The 20,395-nt window shown below is 37.3% G+C and overlaps 1 protein-coding gene across 1 annotated transcript in view; it reads right to left on the bottom strand.

The window, feature by feature from the left end:
• LOC126253170 (phenylalanine--tRNA ligase beta subunit) overlaps positions 1-20,395 on the bottom strand; it is a 117,626-nt gene that overhangs the window by 44,010 nt on the left and 53,221 nt on the right. Inside the window, exons 4-6 of the mRNA XM_049954329.1 lie at positions 15,308-15,380; positions 14,961-15,227; positions 7,557-7,736 (exon numbers count right to left, since the gene is read on the bottom strand). Of these exons, the coding sequence (XP_049810286.1) occupies positions 7,557-7,736; positions 14,961-15,227; positions 15,308-15,380 (520 nt within the window). The remainder of the gene's footprint in view (positions 1-7,556; positions 7,737-14,960; positions 15,228-15,307; positions 15,381-20,395) is intronic.

The raw sequence follows: 20,395 nt of genomic DNA on the forward strand, positions 1-20,395 counted from the left end.
TTGTTTCTACTCAGGTCTTTCAGTGCTCTGTCAAACTCTTCACGCAGTATCTTATATCCCATTTCGTCTTCATCTACGTCCTCTTCCATTTCCATAATATTGTCCACAGCACATCGCCCTTGTATAAACCCTCTATATACTCCTTCCACCTTTCTGCCTTCCCTTCTTTGCTTAGAACTGGGTTGCCATCTGAGTTCTTGATATTCATACAAGTGGTTCTCTTCTCTCCAAAGGTCTCTTTAATTTTCCTGTAGGCAGTATCTATCTTACCCCTAGTGAGACAATCCTCTACAACCTTACATTTGTCCTCTTAGCCATCCCTGCTTAGCCATTTTGCACTTCCTGTCGATCTCATTTTTGAGACGTTTGTATTCCTTTTTGCCTGCTTCATTTACTGCATTTTTATATTTTCTCCTTTCATCAATTAAATTCAATATTTCTTCTGTTACCCAAGGATTTCTATTAGCCCTAGTCTTTTTACCTACTTGATCGTCTGCTGCCTTCACTACTTCATCCCTCAGAGCTACCCATTCTTCTTCTACTGTATTTCTTTCCCCCATTCCTGTCAATTGTTCCCTTATGCTCTCCCTGAAACACTCTACAACCTCTGGTTCTTTCAGTTTATCCAGGTCCCATCTCCTTAAATTCCCACCTTTTTGCAGTTTCTTCAGTTTCAATTTTCAGTTCATAACCAATAGATTGTGGTCAGAATCCACATCTGCCCCTTATGTCTTAAAGTGTATGCTACATAAAATTATAAGAAAAGACAAACATTGACCATATGTATATGGTAGTTAAATAATGAGGATTTGTAATGTTTAGTTTATCTGATTTGTTCACAAATATTTGCTTTCAAGGATTTTTCTATGCCTTATTGCATTTCTCCATCACTATTTTTATTACTGACATTATGTGATTGCCTGAGGTAACTTTCTCTTCTATTCTGTTATTTTGCATGTGTAGGGTGATATGGGTACAAAATCTATGTTGTTTCTTACACAAAGAAGAACTATATCACACAGAAAACTTACATATTCTGTAATCATTCTTTATTTGGGCTTAATAAGTATGTGTAATCACATGAGCATGTAAATGTTTTCACTTTCTCTGTCTATTTATTTCACTTAAATCATGCTCCTCACCTATTCTTTCTGAAGCTCGTGTTTTCCCTCTCATTTCAATGCTGTATCCCCTTCTTGAAATAATCCTCCCTCTTCTCAAAACAAAATCAGTATACATTACATGTGACCACTGAAGGTGTCTGAGTATCACATTCACTAAAAGACATTGAAGCCCCTCTGTCTATATGTTTGGCACATCAGCTACCATCCGTATGGCCACTGAAGACCAGCTTACATTTTGTTAAAATGTAGGATTATAAGTTTTTGAGCTTACAGTTAATTCCAATAAAGTTCTTCTGGTTGTGTAACTGCATCATTTGTGTTAAAACTACTGATGTTTTGACTAGCATTTGAAAGCAGTCTTCATCAGGGTGAAACTAGTTGACTCATTTTCATTTTGGGCACCACCACTCAATCCTCAGGTGTCATCATTACATATAATAAATAAATACATTGCCCAACAAACAAAATTAAGGTCCCAGAAGACATGGCCACAAGTCAACATAGCTTCATACATATACACACCCTCCACAGGTACATAAATTATTAGAATTGCAATCTCTTTGGCAGATAGAATGGTAACCAGAGTGCATTAGTTTTGTTTATGTTTAGTGTTGATAACTGGCCTGGTAGGGTATATAAGAGACATGAACAGCATCAGATGTTGAGTGATCACTGTGAATGAGACAGAGCTGATGCAAACTCATGTGAGATAGTGTTATCAGGGTCTGACAGAGTTTGAAAAGGATCTCATTTTGGGTCTCCATTTGACTGGCTGGTTGAATAACAGAATATCCAGATTTGTGAGGCTTTCAGATGTGACACTGGTCCAATGTTGGGTTGCAAGAGAACGTAAGGGCATGCATTCTTGTCGACAAGGTTCCAATCAACCATGTCTGACAACTGTAATGGAAGATTGCTATATTACGCATGAAGGGCATCATAACTCGTTCACATCTTTGCCTGCAATCCGACAACAAATAATGGACTCTTCGCAACATTCTGTGTAATCCCACATCATTGGTTGGAATTAGCAGTGGCCAAAGTAAAAAATTACTATTCCATGTGTCGGCTGCCATTAATACCACAACACAAGTGTCTGCACCTGCAGTGATGCTGTGACTGGGAAGATGACACTGTACTACATTCAGTGATGAATGGCCATTCTGCACTATCCTGGGAGATTATCACTGGGAAATACCGCAGTGGCAGGAGAAGAGGTAGCATTCTTCCAACACTTTGGAGAGGCACCAGTGAGATGAGGAGCCATTAGGTATGACTTAAGGTCACAGGTGGAAATGATGAAGGAAACCCTGACAGCATAATAGTACATGATGTACTGTGGTGCCAGGACAATACTTGTCCCCACAAGGCAATTGTCTCTCATCAGGAACTGTCATAAATTTAAGAACATAGACATTCATAAATTATGCCTAGAACAGCATATGGAAGCATGTGCAACAGAAGTAGAATTTCACAAAAAATCCTTCATAATATTAAGTGTATATCGAGCACCTGCAGGTAACTTTAATCTGTTCATAAACCACCTTGAAGCTGTATTGGCCCATTTAACAACCAAAAACAAAGAAATAGTGGTTGCTGGTGATTTCAATGTAGATTTCCTTAAAGACTCTCCCAATAAGAACTTATTTGAGTTAGTAATACTATCATTCAACTTAATTCCCACTGTAAAATTCCCCACTAGGGTAGCCAATTGCTCACAAACAGCCATTGATAATATCTTTATAGAAAAGTCCAATGAACAAAATTATATTACAAAACCAATAGTCAATGGCCTCTCAGACCATGACATGCAGTTCCTTCTGTTAAATGTTAATACTGAACAGGATATAAAATCTGTTAAATCTGAGCTCAAGAGGGTAATCAATTAGCCAAAAATTGATTATTTTAGGACACTCCTCAGAGACATTCACTGGACTGATGTTCACAGTGCTCATGGCATGAATAAAAAATATAACACTTTTGCTAATAAAGTGGTTACCTCACTCAAACACTGTTTTCCCCCAAAACTTACCCAGGTTAGAGTAGAGTCTACAAAGAAGCCATGGATTACTCGAGGAATAGGGGTATCTTGTAAAACAAAAAGAAAACTGTATCTGTCAATCCGCAACAGTTCCGATGTTGATGCTATAGCACATTACAAGAAATACTGCAAAATATTAAAGACTGTAATATGGACATCAAAGCAAATATATTACAGGGAAAAGATAGTCATATCAGATAACAAAATAAAGACTATATGGGATATAGTGAAGGAGGAGACTGCTAGAACCAGACATGAAGAGGGACAAATAGCATTAAGAGTAAATGATACATTGGTGACAGACATGTATAGTGTTGCAGAACTTTTTATCAAACATTTTATAACTCTTACTGACACGATGGGGTTGTCAGGTTCTGTAGATGCTGCTATGGAATACCTCAGACCAGACATTTCAAGTAACTTCCATAATATGAATTTGACCCTCACTACCCCAGCAGAAATAATATCCATCATAAAATCTTTAAAATCAAATACATCTAGTGGGTATGATGAAATATCAACAAAGTTAATTAAAGAATGTGATTCTGAGTTAAGTAACATATTAAGCTATCTGTGTAACCAGTCATTTAACAGTGGAATATTTCCAGAATGGTTGAAATATGCTGAAGTTAAGCCACTGTTTAAGAAGGGAGATAAAGAAATAGCATGAAATTTCCGTCCAATTTCACTTTTGCCATCATTCTCAAAAATTTTAGAAAAAGTAATGTACAATCGGCTTTATAACCATCTTATCTCAAATAGCATACTGTCAAAGTCACAGTTCGGATTTCTAAAGGATTCTGATATTGAGAAGGCTATCTACACTTACAGTGAAAATGTGCTTAATTCATTAGACTAAAATTGCAGGCAACTGGTATATTTTGTGATCTGTCAAAGGCATTTGACTGTGTAAATCACAATATCCTTTTAAGTAAATTAGAATATTATAGTGTAACAGAAAATGCTGCAAAATGGTTCAAATCTTATATCTCTGGCAGGAAACAAAGGGTGTTATTAGGAAAGAGACATGTATCAAGCTATCAGGCATCATCCAACTTGGAACTAATTACATGTGGGGTCCCACAAGGTTCCATTTTAGGGCCCTTACTTTTTCTTGTGTATATCAATGACCTTTCATCAGTAACATTACCAGAAGCCAAGTTTGTTTTGTTTGCCGATGATATAAACATTGCAATAAATAGCAAATCAAGTGTAGTCTTAGAAAGGTCAGCTAATAAAATATTTGTGGACATTAATCACTGGTTCCTAGCCAATTCTTTGTCACTAAACTTTGAAAAAACACACTACATGCAGTTCAGAACTTGTAAGGGGTGTCCCACGAGTATATGTCTAACATACGACGACAAGCAGAAAGAAGAAGTGGACAGTGTTAAATTCTCGGGATTACAACTTGATAATAAATTCAACTGGGAGGAGCACACCACAGAACTGCTGAAGCATCTTAACAAATCTTCATTTGCAATGCGAATTGTGTCAGACATAGGGGATATAAAAATGAAAAAGCTGGCATACTATGATTACTTTCATTCCATAATGTCATATGGGATTATTTTTTGGGGCAATTCATCTAGCCAAGCTAAAGTTTTCCGGGCACAAAAACGTGCAGTAAGAGTTATATGTGGTGTGAACTCAAGAACATCCTGCAGAAGCCTGTTTAGGGAACTAGGAATACTAACTACTGCTTCGCAATATATTTATTCCCTAACGAAATTTGTCATTAAAAATATATCACTTTTTCAAACCAACAGCTCAATTCATGGAATCAATACTAGAAATAAGAATAATCTTCACAAGGATTTAAAGTCACTTAGTCTTGTACAAAAAGATGTGCATTATTCAGGAACACACATTTTCAATAACTTGCCAGCAGCCATAAAAAGCTTAACAACCAATGAAATTCAATTTAAGAGAAGCCTAAAGGATTTATTGGTGGCCAACTCCTTCTACTCCATTGATGAATTTCTCAGTAGAACCAACTGATGTGTGTGTATATATGTATGTAAGTACAATATAACTTCTGTACAATTTCAATGCAGTAATGTGTTCATTGTAAATAATTGTGTGTGTGTGTGTGTGTGTGTGTGTGTGTGTGTGTGTGTAAGTACAATCTAACTTCTGCACCAGTTCAGTGCAGTAATGTCTTCATTGTAAATAAGTATTTAGTAGTTGTATTACACGTTTATTACCTTATAAATAAATAAAAAACTTTTTTATTTTAAATTCAGTGCATTAGTATTTGTAAAATGATTCTTTCATAGAGCGTTCATTAAAAAATGATGACCATGCCACTTGGGACCTGTGGAATGGTACATTAGCTTATTTGTTTGAGTTGTAAATATTTGTCATGTACTGTTGTTTTTCTGACATGTTCTACATCCTGGAAAACCTCCTCACAACGGATCAATTGGAATGAAAGTAAATCTAATCTATCAACTATCTGTGTGATGTTAAGGTACTTCCATAGGCAGCAAGAGCCCCAGATCTGTACTCGATCGAACATGTAAGACCACAATTGGTGTCAACTATGTCCCAGTGTCAGTATCCAAGATATGTCAAGGACCAGTTATTAAAGTTATGGGCCAGCTTGCCTCATGGAGGATACAATGGCTTTTGACATCCTTCCCAACCGATTCACTTCATGCATCCAGGCCAGAAGGGGTGGATCATCATACAGAGAAGTGGGTTCATAATACCAAGCTCTTTATAAATTTGATTTGATTTGATTTTGTAGTCACCGAAATAACATCACACACCTTCTCAACTTGTGAAGTTTCATTTAATTTCTCCTCCTCTTCTGTGCACTTCAAGTTTTTTGTCAAACAGTATCTGGGACAATTCAGCTTTGAAATGCAAATGCATAATCCTGACGGCAAATAAGTACGCTTTCAACTTAAACAATCCAAACTGAATTGCTCCATATGAGCATAATGGAGCAAGTGTAATTTGAATTAAAAATCAATGCAGAATAAAAATTATGAAAGGAATGAGAAGAATAATTACACAACTTTGGATGTGATAGCCAACAAAACAGTTCTACTGTAAAGAAATATTGAACATATCATAATATAAATGGATAGATAAAAAATCCACTCACCAAGTGGCGGCTGGGGAACACACACACGCAAAAGGATATTACTATTACAAGCTCTTGGAGCCAGTGGCTCCTTCTTCTGACAGCAGAGGTGAAGGGGAAGGAAGAGGGGTGGATGAAAAGGACTGGAGAGGTTTAGGGAAAGGGGTACAGTTCAATAAAGTAACACAGAACCCCACATCAGGGGTTCTGAGAAATGGATGAATGGGCATAGGCAGAGAGTGTACACATGCAACACACAATATCCTTTTGCAGAGCATGCTGTACAACATAACAGTCATGACCCCGGTGCCTGTTTCACCAGACGCACCACCTGGGTTTTTCCCCCAGACACCAGTTTCTCAGAACTCCGCAGATGACAAGAAGCACTATAAGATGTTCTTGGTTCTCGCCATTCACCTGGCCTTAATTTACATTAATTCCTTCCGTCTCAGCATTTACTCACAGTAACTATTCCTTTCTTCAGTCCAATTTAGTTTCCTGCATCTTTCATTTTCTGACTTATATATTTTTCGCTATCTCCCCTCTCACCTTTGTTACATACAATGCACTTAGCTTTTCACTCTTGTTAAGTCATAACAGTTAGTTACAGGAACTGAAACCACTTGTAACTAGGTAACCTCACACTCCAACACCCTTGTGACCAGTTACATAATTTACAGATTTTTCTTTTGCTGGTCACTGCTACAATTATATGTTTTATTGTGTAGCTGCAGCTTATCTACTGGTGACTGTAAATAGAATGCGCATATCATTTCCTGATTTTCAATGTTGTTGGAAATTTTAAATGATTACAGAAATGCTCCTTGAAGTGCTGACACACATCTAACATCTTGTTTTGCACAAATTTCAGCAGCTTGAATGCTTAAAAAGAAGAATTTAAACACTCACAGTAAACCACTAATTTCTTTCACAGTTTTTCCTAATTTGTAGCTAGGAAAGATATTACTAGGCCATTATTGTCAACTGAATCCATTATGATCAATATTAACAGATGTGAATCCTAAGGAGGATATCTTTACTAAAATTTACAAGTGAAGTGAATGAACAAGTATAGTTATTTGGTTACCCCCCCCCCTCCCCCCAAGTCATTTTTCATGGCAAAATTTTTTGGAAGAAGAATGACAGTGAGAAAAATGTTATTTGAAATTACAGTGAGGAGGCAATTCGTAAAGCAGTTCTGCTTAATGAAATTCATTAGGATTATAAAATGGGCAAAACAAATATAAAGTATATGCAGAGTAAAGTAATAACAAATAAAATAAATTTAGTTACTTACCTTTGTCAAATCTGTAGCAGTGCACTCTATAAACACATTCTTTGTATTAAGTGTTATTTTTGAGTGATCTCCATTAATTATAGGAGGCAAAGATAAAACGATGCCTTTGCTGTCATAAATAACTGGATATACTGGACTATCTCTGATTATGGGCAAATATTGTTTCAGCTGTGCATGATTCTGTAGAAGAAATGAAAATTATTTTAACATAAAAATTACATTAATAGAAGTGCTTTGTTTATCCAGCAGATACAAACAACTTTTGGGAATTTCCTGTTTCAGAATCAGAATATCATTCTTTGGCAACCACTGGAGAGAAGTATTGGACAAGATAAACAGAAGTGGACAAGATTGCAATGTGGTGGTAAAGGCACATTTGAATGACACACAGACATGTCAAATAAATGAATAAATAAATAAATAAAAAGAATAGCAATTAATAAGTTCAAGATGAATGTTAAGTAAGAAGCAACTAGCGTACATAAATAGCAATTTAAATTAGTTAAAAGTGAAACTGAGTAAAATGGCAAAGAATAGAAAGAAGGTAGTGAAAGCATGAGACATAAAGTGGGAGATAAGTAATGATACATAATGAAAGAAAAGTTAGAGTAAATTGTGAGAAAAATTGGAATGGAAAAGAATGAGGAATTTGCTGAAGAACAAGTGGTTATTTTGATTCCTCAAGCAATACAATTGAGAGACTGTGCCAAAACAGTTGTACATGCCTCCAGTTCTAACACAACAGTGATGTTATTGTGTATTCCTAATTCCTATACAAAACTTCAATAGCGCCATTCTGCAGTAGAACACATTGAGGGTATTCCCCATCCTGAACTAAGTGCATATATTCAAACAACATTTTGTGAAGAATTAGGTATCTATGATTCTTATTTACTCAAAAGAATTAAAAATGATAAAATTATTGTTCTAATTGTAGCCGAGTTTTCGTAACAGTCACTGATCCATAGGTTGATGGTTGTCTGGGTGTCTTCATTTCTCATCATATTCATAAATTTCATCTGTACTAACAATCACCAAACTACTGAAGCCCACATATAGCAACAGATCTAGGATCCACCCACAGAAATCAAGATGGATCATCCTCAGACTAAACCAAGGACGACAGTAACACTGTTAGAATACTGGAGGGAGTGCAGTTCAAACAATCATGATATCCTGATTGAAATTTTCCATAAATTCCTCAAAACGTAGCTGGAGAATAAAGGGGTGCTTGCTTCATCTTAACAGTAGCTAAGCATTTCTCCAGTCCTTCAACTGAACACTCATTCCATCTCTAACGGATTTCCTTCTTTAACTCATCACTATCTCCTCCTAGGAAACTGAAAACCAAATTACATAGCATTGTAGCAATTTTGACTGCTTGTTTGGTTTAGCTTCCGAAACAACAGCTTTGTTATTTGAATAGATTATAAACAAAAATTATAGTTGCTCGCTGTCTTTCCACCAATTCCATTTATTTGGTATTAATTTGAGTTGACTGCCATGTTTCTTTGTATTAATCTGTAGTTTATATTGGTCAAAAATATTGCTCAATCAAAAGCAATATCAGCATTTTGACTGCTGCTACTTTTCCTACAGCAATCAGTTTACTAAAAGAACTGTCTACAGGTACGATGAAAACTTTTGAAGATTATTTTTATCCTGCTCACAACAGTTTTTTGTTATCTAACAAACCAATATTAACGTAAAACTCCATGACTTCTTCAGACACTTTTCACTATCATTTGACTCTCTGCCTTGAGAATACTCACACAAAAAACTTTTCCCTTCTATTGTCATCTGTTTCCACCAAATCATTGGCAAAAATCAACTCATCAAAGAAGAAGTCACATATAGGATAACTTTGCCAGGTATAAACTGACTTGAACACTGTGTCACCTTCTGACAACACTTCCTGTGTTCACTGTGGTGTACTACAACACCCTCACTGCTGATGTGCTCGGCTCAGCTCACAGTGCATGAAGGTAAAATTTTCTACAAAATGCTCTCTATCATGAACATTGAAATCCAGCCCCCTGTTGCATAACTTGAGTATTCTTGATATTCCTGCTCAATACCTGGGCTTCAGTATTCAGCATGTATGAAATTACTCTGACAAGAGTAGATCCCCACTTTCTGGCATACATACAAACATGCTTCCACCACACACACACACACACATATATATATATATATATATATATATATATATATATATATATATATATATACAGCTGTTATCAGTGCTGAAACAGGCACTTGGTTTCATTACAAGAGACAACATGGTTACATTGCACCCATGTCTAATGTGCTCATTAATGAAAACTGTAAATGGAAGCCTTGAACTGAACAACTGTGCTCACTGTGGTGTTACACATCACTCCCTCAACTTGTGTATTGATTTGGACAGTGACCGAAGACGGCACGCAATACAGGTCAAACTGGCATGAAGTATACTATGCGCTTGGAAAAGTGACTGCTTAGCATTTCAGTGCAACCATATAAAACAGGTAGGAGTAATACGATCTATATTCTGTACATAAGCAAAGCTTATGCAGAAAGTATCTAACTCAGAAATCACATCTGAATGTTGGTTGTCTGTGAGAAGATTGTGTTATGCCTCATGTAAAAGGACAAATGCCTACCAGCATGTGACAGGAATCAAAAGTTACAGGATTGTGGCCTAGAGAGCCTGCAGTTTGTCATTCCACAATGTTGCTGCTACACCTACATCTACATATATATCTATAGTCTGCAAACCATTGCGAAGTACATGGCAGAGGGTATATCCCATTGTACAAGTTATTAGAGTTTCTTCCCATTCCATTCATGTGTCGGGTGCAGGAAGAATGATTGTTCAAATGCCTCTGTGACTGCAGTAATTATTCTAATCTTATCCTCACGATCCCTATGTAAGTGATACATTGGGGGTTGTTGTATATCTCCAGAGTCTCATTTAAACCCATTTCTTGAAACTCTGTTAAAAGAGTTTCTCGAAATGATTCACATCAATCTCCAAGTGTCTTCCAGTTCAGATCCTTCTGTATCTATTGACACTCTCCCATGGATTGAACAAACCTGTGACCATTCATGCTGTCATTCTGTGTATACATTTAATAGCCCCTGTTTGTCCCACATACTTGAGCAATATCCTGGAACCAGTTGTATGAGTGATTTTTAAGCTATCTCATTTGTACACCGACTGCATTTATTAAACCAATAAATCGAAGTCCACCACCTGCTTTATCCATAACTGAACCATGTGATCATTCCAGTTCATATTCCTGCAAAATGTTACACCCATGTATTTGTATAAGTAGACCAATTTCAACAGTGACTCACTGATATTATAGTCAGAGCGGACCACGTTTTTTACATTTTGTGAAGTGCAAAATTTTACATATCTAAACATTTAAAGCAAGTTGACAATCTCTGTACCGCTTTGAAATCTTACCAAGATCTGACTGAATATTTACATAGCTTCTTTCAGATAGTACTTCATTACAGATAAACTGCATAATCTCCAAACAGCCTCATTTTACTATTAATATTGCCTGCAAGGCCCTTAATTAACAACATGATCAGAAAGGGTCCCAACACACTTCCCTGGGGCACACCCAAAGTTACTTCTGCATCTGAAAATGACTCTCCATCCAAAATAACATGCTATGTCCTCCCTATCAAAAACTCCTCAATACAATCAAAAATTTCACTTAATACCCCATATAACCATACTTTTAACAATAAATGTAGGTGTGGTACTGAGTCAAATGCTTCTCAGAAATCAAGAAATACTCATCTACCTGACTGCCTTGATCCAAAGCTTTCACTATTTCATGTAGGAAAAGGGCGAGTTCGGTTTCGCATGATTGATGTTTCCAGAATCCATGCTGGTTGGCATTCTGTTTAAGGTACCTCATTATGTTTGAGCTCAGAATATGTTCTAAGATCATACAACAAATCAATGGCAATGATACTGGGCAGCAGTTTGTGGTTCACATCTACTACCATTCTTGTAGAAGGATGTGATCTGTGCTCTTTCCCAAGAACCGGGCACAGTTTCTTGTTTGAGGGCTTTACGATAGATTACAGTTAGAAGTGGGACCAACTCAGCTGCAAATTCAATACAGAATCTGATGCGGACTCCATTGGGCCCCGGACCTTTGTCCAGCTTTAATGATTTCACCTGTTTCTCAACACTACTGATACTAATACTTACTTTACATTGGTCAGGAGCCCATGCTGTCAAGCAAGTATGGAGTCGTTGGATTTAGAAGGACCAGACTCAATGTCATGCAGGGTCTCAATGGACCCATTCAACTAGTGCCTGAGAGAATAGGTATAAATTCTCAATTGGCTGTGCAGGATGGTACAGCCATGATACATACCTTGAGTTATGAAACAGGCTTGTACACAGCAAGACAAATAACCACACAGAAATTGTTACAATGTTTGGAGCACCACAAGCTGTTAGCACAGCAACCATTATCGTGGCTTCCCTTGACATGGCAGTAGAAGAGACAGGTACAACAAAAGTGTGCACCCAACACTAACACAGGACACAGGAGTAGCACCACATGATCTTTCCAGATGAGAGCCATTTCCAAGTACAGTACAGCATCATGATAGAAATATCCATATATGTAAGCTCTGAGGATAATGGACATTGTCAGGTTGCACTCACCATTGTCATATGGACATGACACCTGGCCTGATGGTAAGAGATGCCACTGGATACTCAACAAAATCACCTCAAGTTTGTACAGCTGATAAGTTTTGAACAGCAGCCATTACATTTCTGACATGTTGAGGCCAGTGGTTGTGCCCTGTCTTTGGGTTTCCAAGTCGTTACCTTTCAACAAAATAATGTGATTCCACATGCTGCCCATGCTGTCCTGACACACCCCTAAACACAGGGTCTTAGACTGTTGCCCTGGCCAACACTTCCTCCACATCTCTCACCCAGTGAAAACATCCAGTCACAGGTTACTGAAAGACTGGCATTCCAGCATTATCAAGTCACTAAAAATGATGAACGTTAGCACAGAGGTAAAGCAGCATGAAATGTCATAATCACATCTGTCACCCAAGATCAGTTCATCTAGACGCCCTAATGGATTATGGCCACTGTTACTGGAAGGGGTAGCAGCTCTGCAAACTTAATTCCACATCCTATATAATGCCAAATCATCTACAAATTTAATCATGTTTATTTAAAACATCATTATTTGCTATCCTTCTTAGTGTTGAAATTTTGATGGCCAGAACTCTATTTTTAGGATACCCCATGATGACCTCTGTTGTCTTACAGTGTAGCACTTTTGGAAGGAACTTAGATTAATGCAGCACAGGAGTCAGTATAATAAATGAACTTGAACTAATATTTTTTTTCAGGGAAAATATTTTTCCATTACAACTACAATCATGCATCTCATTCAAATATTCATCCAAATTGATAGCATTTCTTGGATTACATGATGTCACAAGCTCTAAATTTGTAATCATACACTATCAGATTCTTTCTCTCTCTGTCATAGGTATTATCGCATTCATCTACACTTAAAGAGAGCTACCAGGAAAATTTTGTTCAAATCTTACTGCATTTGTTTATGGATGTCCAACTGCAGTACTTTCCTGCAGACAACAGCATCATCAGTAACAATCTGCTAGTACTGTTGATTCTACCTGATTAATCATGTATGTATATTGCGATCATTAGAGGTCCTATTATTCTTCCTTGGAGCACACTAAATGATACTTTCAGTTCTGCTGAATCTTCTCTGTGCAGTACGACATATTGGGTTCTATTAATCAAAAACTAATCAAGCCAATCAGATATCTACAAAGTAAGTATGTACAATTGTATGCTGATTAATAGTTGACAATTTGCAACAGTGCTCAATGCCTTTCGGAAATGCAGGAAGATAAAATCTATCTGTTCACCTGTCTCACTGTTTGCAAAAGACTGTACGCATAATGCAAGATGTATTCCACATGAATGGTTCTTCCTGAATCCGCAGCAATTCTTTGAGAGAAGATTGTTTTTCTAAAGTAATGTCATAATGTTTGAGCTTAGAATATGCTCTGAGATCCTGCCACAGAAGGATGTAAGTGTCACTGGTCTGTATTATTTTGTGCATTCATTCTTTTACCCTTTTTGTAAGCAAGAGCAGCTTGCACTGTTTTCCTGTCACAAAGAACTATTCCCTATACAGGATACTCTCAATAAACATAGGCTAGAAAACAGGCTAATTCACAACATATCCAGTGCAAAATCTAAATGGCATTCTGTCAGATATTGTGCTTTGTTCCTGCTGAGGAGCCCTGATTGTGTTTCAATACTGAGGGTGTTTATGACACTAACCCTAATTTCTGAGTCTGTGCAGCACTCAAATATTGGAATGGCAGAATCCTTGTGTTTCAATACATGTTTAAATGCAAAATTTAAGATTTCTACTTTCTGTCTTCTTCCTTCTTTCAACATCAGACTGATCCATAAGAGTCTGAATGAAAGCTTTGGATCCATTCATTGGGCCCAGGTGACAGACATCACTGTTGCTGACATGAGCAACCATCCACAGCTGACTGCAGCCTCTGCTCTCAACCCCTCCTGAAAGGTCTCTCCCACCTGGGGGACAGTTCATCCTAGGACACAAATGAAGTGGACATTTTATTATTCCCTCTCACTTGACACAATTTCTTTAGAATATTCTTCATTTCAGGGCATAATGTAATTTAGTTGTTCCAGTCCTTGGTCATACTCAGTGATGAAGGAGATGCTCTCCTATGGATGGTCAGACTCTGTGTGAGTAATGGTAAGTGTGTTTGGAGATAGAGTGTAAGAGACTGTTTTGGAACAAGATTGGGAAACTAGCTTCAGTTTTTAAAGACCTCAATATGATCTTTGGTGTACTGGGAATGAGGCTGACTTCCCCTGCAAATGCCGTGTCCATGGATGGCTAGGCTGTATGGGAGTGACTTTATGGCATGGGATGGATAGCAGCTCTCAACGTGGAGGTATTGCTGGGACTGGTAAGAGTGATATGGACATAGGTTTCTTCTGAAGAAGAGATCTGTCACAAAAGCTAAGTGTTATATAAACTGAATCCTGTTATTTGTATGAAGTGGTAACAATTTGCAGTTAAAAATACAAGCATCCAACAAAGGATGTAGACATAATGCTTAATCACACAAACAAATGAATGACCTTTCAGTTCCAGAATAATTTACTGTATTTATGTGTGAAAGATGAGGATTATCATGATTCATTTTCTGTAACTTTAACCTATATATGAGAAAATGTATATCACTACATATTTAACTTTGCTGATATAGAATTATTCAGCAAATGATGTCGGTGAGAAGTGAACAACTATTCAAAGATAAGAATAAACATTTACTTACTGAATAAAGTTCCATTATTTCATGACCAGTATATTCTTTGGTCTGATTAAGAGGCTTGAATTTGATGTCTGCTGGTGACCTAGCATCATAAATGAATGGACCTTCAACAGAATCTAGATCATGAGTACCAATTGCCACCAAGGAACGTTTCCTACATATGTTTTGATGAAGTTTGTCTTGTAGGTCAATAAAGCTTTCATATCTGTTTTTATTGAAAGTTATATTTCTTAGTACAGCAGCAACTACGTAAGGCCGTATCAGTCCTGTCTGCAACAAAGAAAAACCTAACAAAAATTAAAATATTCATAATGTAAACTAGAAATATGCAAGTAAATTAATGTACTCACATCAGGTTTCGTTATAATCTTCTGAACACTGGATCCTTCTGGTTCCACTGCTCTATACCTCGGCAATGGCTTTCTAAAACAACACACATACATTTGTATGAAAAGTGCTGGTGTTAACAACAAGTACAATAAAAAGAGATGTCCAACACAAAAGATGAGCACCCATTTGTAGACAGCCATGATATAAACTAAAAGTATGATAGTAAAAATTTTTGGTATGAGTCCACAGGACCCTCTCAACAACAGGTGGGTAATTCTTTTAACCCTTTTACAGGTTGTAACCAATCATTTGATTATTTGAAAGGCGGGCTTTGTGTAAAGGTACACTGACGTTAAGAATGCTACAGTTGCAAATGTAGGAGACTTTCCAAGGTCCTTCCATTATAACGGAAATACTTCAGACGCCCAGAACTGACAGTCCCTAACAAGACCACAAAATAAACATATTATTAAATTTATTTATTGGCTACATCACAGTGTTAATTAGCCACAACATCTAGTACTAAGACTGTGAGGATATGAGGAGATAATATGAACAACATTGAACTCATTATAGATTTTCTTTTGTTCCTTCTCCTCTGTGGCATCATTGCATTAATTCATCATCACATGTTACAGTTCCTTCACAATATCTGTTAAGTTTAAACCCCATGTTCATGAGCTAACCACAGTTGCACCCTTTCCAGTTTGAGTAAGTGGCTCATAAAAGTTTCCACTGGTAAAATCAACAGCAAGGTCATCTGTCAGACCAATATACCAAATTTATATCAATAACCACATGACATTACTGTAAGTGAGCATTACCACCAACCAGTTGTCTGCGCACAACATGAATGGTCTTGTCAAATGGTGCTTGGAAGAAAGCTTGACTATCAACTTTAAAACAGAATGAGATTTTTCACTCTGCAGCGGAGTGTGCGCTGATATGAAACTTCCTGGCAGATTAAAACTGTGTGCCGAACCAAGATTCGAACTCGGAACCTTTGCCTTTCGTGGGCAAGTGCTCTACCATCGCAGGAGAGCTTCTTAGTTTGGAAGGTAGGAGACGAGGTATTGGCAGAAGTAAAGCTATGAGGACGGGGTGTGAGTCGTGCTTGGGTAGCTCAGTTGGTAGAGCACTTGCCCGCGAAAGGCAAAGGTCCCGAGTTCGAGTCTCGGTCCAGCACACAGTTTTAATCTGCCAGGAAGTTTCACTTTAAAACACATTGCTAAGCAGAATATGATCAACTTCAATGGTCGACTGCATGCCAGAAGGGAATCCTCAATGGGAGTGCATTACCAATTGTAGTGGTACATATTGTTATTTAATATAGCAAAATGTCTCACTTCTTTCAGCTATACCGATGAAGGATGTTCATGGAAAAACATGATTTTAAGTAGCAGTATGGGAAGAATGACCCACTGTCTGCGCATTTTTGGATTCATGTCCAGATGAGAAGGATGATATGTGAGTATAATGCATCCACAGGATGTGACGATGAGCAAGTGTCTTTACTTGGGACGGTTACGTCATTTACACTTTACTATTCCAGTTGCACTTTGAGAATGCTGTGTACTCCAGAGAAGAAGACGCTTGAAGATGATAAAGTCCTAAAATCAGAACAAATAAAGCTATTTTATGTAACCACTTACTAATTAACTAACTAAATATCTGTCATTCAGTGACTTATGTCTAGACTGGCTAGGGACATACAGTAAATGAGATATCTGTTCACTCAATATTATTATGGCATATGATAAATGTTAAATACAAAAGAGTTATTTAAAAAATGCTTACATAATGTTGCTATAGAATGCAAGCTTGCTCTCTCAGCCCTTGACCCACTCCAGTTGGAAATTGTGAGAATTTAGAATCTATTGACTTGATTGTATATTTTGCGCTACTAGGAACATTGTTATTCTTTATTCTGTGTACTGTATAATACAATAGTTCATGTAACTGTGTTTAACATGTTATGTGTACAATAAATCTTATAATTCCAATCAGATACCATCAGCAATTACTCTGCTAACATGTTATGGGCCCAGACTATATAATTCATCGTAATATTAAAAAATAAATACCACAACATTGGATAGCAGAAATTAGCAGCAGCGAGCAGGAATATGAAACCACATAACTGCTAATGCAATGAGTTCTGTAAATACACATTCACTGCCTCTTAATCTGCATTCTGAAGCTATGCATGCACTTCACAAAGGCCTGGCTAGCGGAATTTCATTTGAGGGAACAGTTAATATTCCTTGTGCTATTTGCTTATAGGGCAAACAAACAAGATTTCCTTTTTCATGACCTGACTCAACAGACACAGAAATTCTCAAGCTAGTTCACTAAACATGTGTACCAAGCGAGGTGGTGCAGTGGTTAGCACATGGGACTCAGAGTCAGGTGCACAACCGTTCAAAGCTGCCTTCGGCCATCCAGATTAAGTTTTCTATGATTTCCCTAAATCGCACCAGGCAAATGCCAGGATGGTTCCTTTAAAAGAGCATGGCTGATTTCCTTCCTTATCCCTGACACAATGCGTTTGTGCTCCGTTTCTAATGACCTCGATGTTGACGGCAGGTTTAAAATCAATCTTCCTTGCTTTCTTCAGATTTGTGTGGGCTGATGCAAACTATGTCAATTGAAGGAACCAGATACTTTGTTACTTTAATTGCTGATTATTCCAGGAAAATATTTGTATATACTCTCAGAAATAAAAATCAAGTACCACAGCTGATCCAATGCTTTAAAATTCTAGCTGAAAGGCAAAATGGATAAAGGATTGGCATTCTACACGCAGGTAATGACACAGAATGTGTATATGATGAACTGATAAACTTTTTTAGACAAGTAGGAATCTGACATCAGACTACAGTGCCATATACACCAGAAGAAAATAGAGTACTGAGTGTTATAACCGTAGAAGAAAAAGCGAGATGCTTACTCTTCAAAGCAAATTTGGCAAATAAATTCTGGGCAGAATCAGTCACTGGTGCAGTCTATTTAATTAACAGCTCTCTGACTAAGGCATTAAAAAGCAAGAAGCCAGAAGAAGCTTGGACAAACACAACGCCAGATCTCCAACACCTCAAAATATTTGGAAGCAAGGCCTATGTTCACATTCTGAAAGTCAACCGATAAAAATGGGACAAAAACAACTATTGATAGGATATTGCGATGAATCAAAAGCATACAGACTTTTTGAACCTAATACCCATAGAAAATAAAAACAAGGGATGTTTTCTTGCACAAAGGTACTTCTAAACAGTATAAAGAAGAAACCAAGTCAGAGGAACCAACTAAATTGTTTCTCCCACTGACAGAAAAGAAGCAAAATGAAATACTGACCGAAGCTGAAGATTCTGAACCCAAACTGACACTATCACATCAAGCAGTACTTTAAGGAATACTAGCTGCAATGAGGAACCATGTCCAGATAATGCAAATGATGCTATGAGCAACCACAGAACTTCAGCCAATACGAAAGTCATTCAGAATACCAAAGCCATGTGACTTTGTAGCTTATCAGTCTAAACAGACATCCGACACCAACCCTTTCCCAGTGCAAGAAGCAATGACGTCAGACAATGCTGAAAACTGGCTGAAAGCAATACAAGAAGAGTTACAATCGCACGAAGAGAACCACACATGGAAGTCTGTTGTTTCATCTTTGGATAAGAAACCAACAAATGTGAAACAGGTACTCCAAACAAAAATAGATTTGAAAGGCCACACTATATGCTATAGAGTACAGCTAGTACGCAACTTGTGCTCAGAAGGCAGGCCTGGATTATGATGAAACATGTGCACCAGTTATAAAATATAACTCATTAAGATATTTATAATTAAGGCTGTTAAACATGATTTTGACATTTATCATCTATATGTTGTCACGGCTGTGATTTGCATGAAGAGATTTATGTGAAGTTCCAGAAGTAGACTGTTACAAAGACAGCGGAGGATACTAATAATAAAAGACTAAAAAAGACAGTGTATAGATTAAAGCAAGGGGGTTGCTGCCAGAACTTGAAATTAGACAATACATTGCCGAATCTAAACTTCAAGACATCTACAGCTGATCCTTGTGTCTATTACAAAAATCAAGGTTCAGACATTTTAACAATATCTACATCTCTGGACAGTAACCAAGTGCTCACTCATGATAAGTCCAAAACTAGAACAGGAGCAAGAAGCTATGAAGAACATACCCTTTTGTGAAGCAATACGAAGTTTAATGTATGCTCAGTTAGGAACAAGGCCATATCAAGCATATTCTACAGGAATTATCAATCTTTTTGTAACAATCCTGGCATGCCACACTGGCAAGCAGTCAAAAGAATCTTTAGATATCTAAAAGGAATGAATGATACAAAGCTATTCTTTTTTAAAGCACAGGACTGCTGTGATGCAGACTGGGCCAGAGGTTCCAAAGACAGGAAGTCAACAACTGGATATCTGTTTCAATCTTAAGGTGCAATAATATCCTGACAGAGTAAGAAACAGCCAACCATAGCCTCATCCACAACTGGGGCAGAATATATGACCCTGATGTTGTCATATCAGGAGGCTTTATGGAAATATCTTCAAACTACTAGAAAGATCCTATCAAACTATTATGAGACAACAAAGCAACAATTGACTTATCTAAGACTAGTGGCTACAAGAATTGAACCAAACACATAGATACAAAAAAAACTTTATAAGAGAAGAAAATAAGTCAGCCCAAGTCACAGTAGAGCACATTTCTTCACATCAAATGCTGGCAGACATTATGATAAAACTTGTGGCAAAGCGTTGCCACCATCTGCTGCTACAAGAGTTTGGACTGAAAATGTACTTTTTGTGTTTCACACAAAGGGAACTCCAGATAGGAATATCAACAATGTAGGAAAAGATAGACTGCTACTTAGCATAAAGAAGACACGTTATGTTGCAAACAGGCACAATTAAAAAACACTTACATTAAGCTATCGGTCACAGCCTTCATCAGCAAAAGACAAAAACATCATTCATACACATTAGCAAGCACACCTCATGCACACATGACCACCAACTCCAGCATTTCTGACCGAGATGCTGGTGAGTTGTGCTTGCTTGTGTGT

The sequence above is a fragment of the Schistocerca nitens genome, chromosome 1 (genome assembly GCF_023898315.1).
Source record: "Schistocerca nitens isolate TAMUIC-IGC-003100 chromosome 1, iqSchNite1.1, whole genome shotgun sequence".
In the NCBI taxonomy this organism is placed as follows: domain Eukaryota; kingdom Metazoa; phylum Arthropoda; class Insecta; order Orthoptera; family Acrididae; genus Schistocerca; species Schistocerca nitens.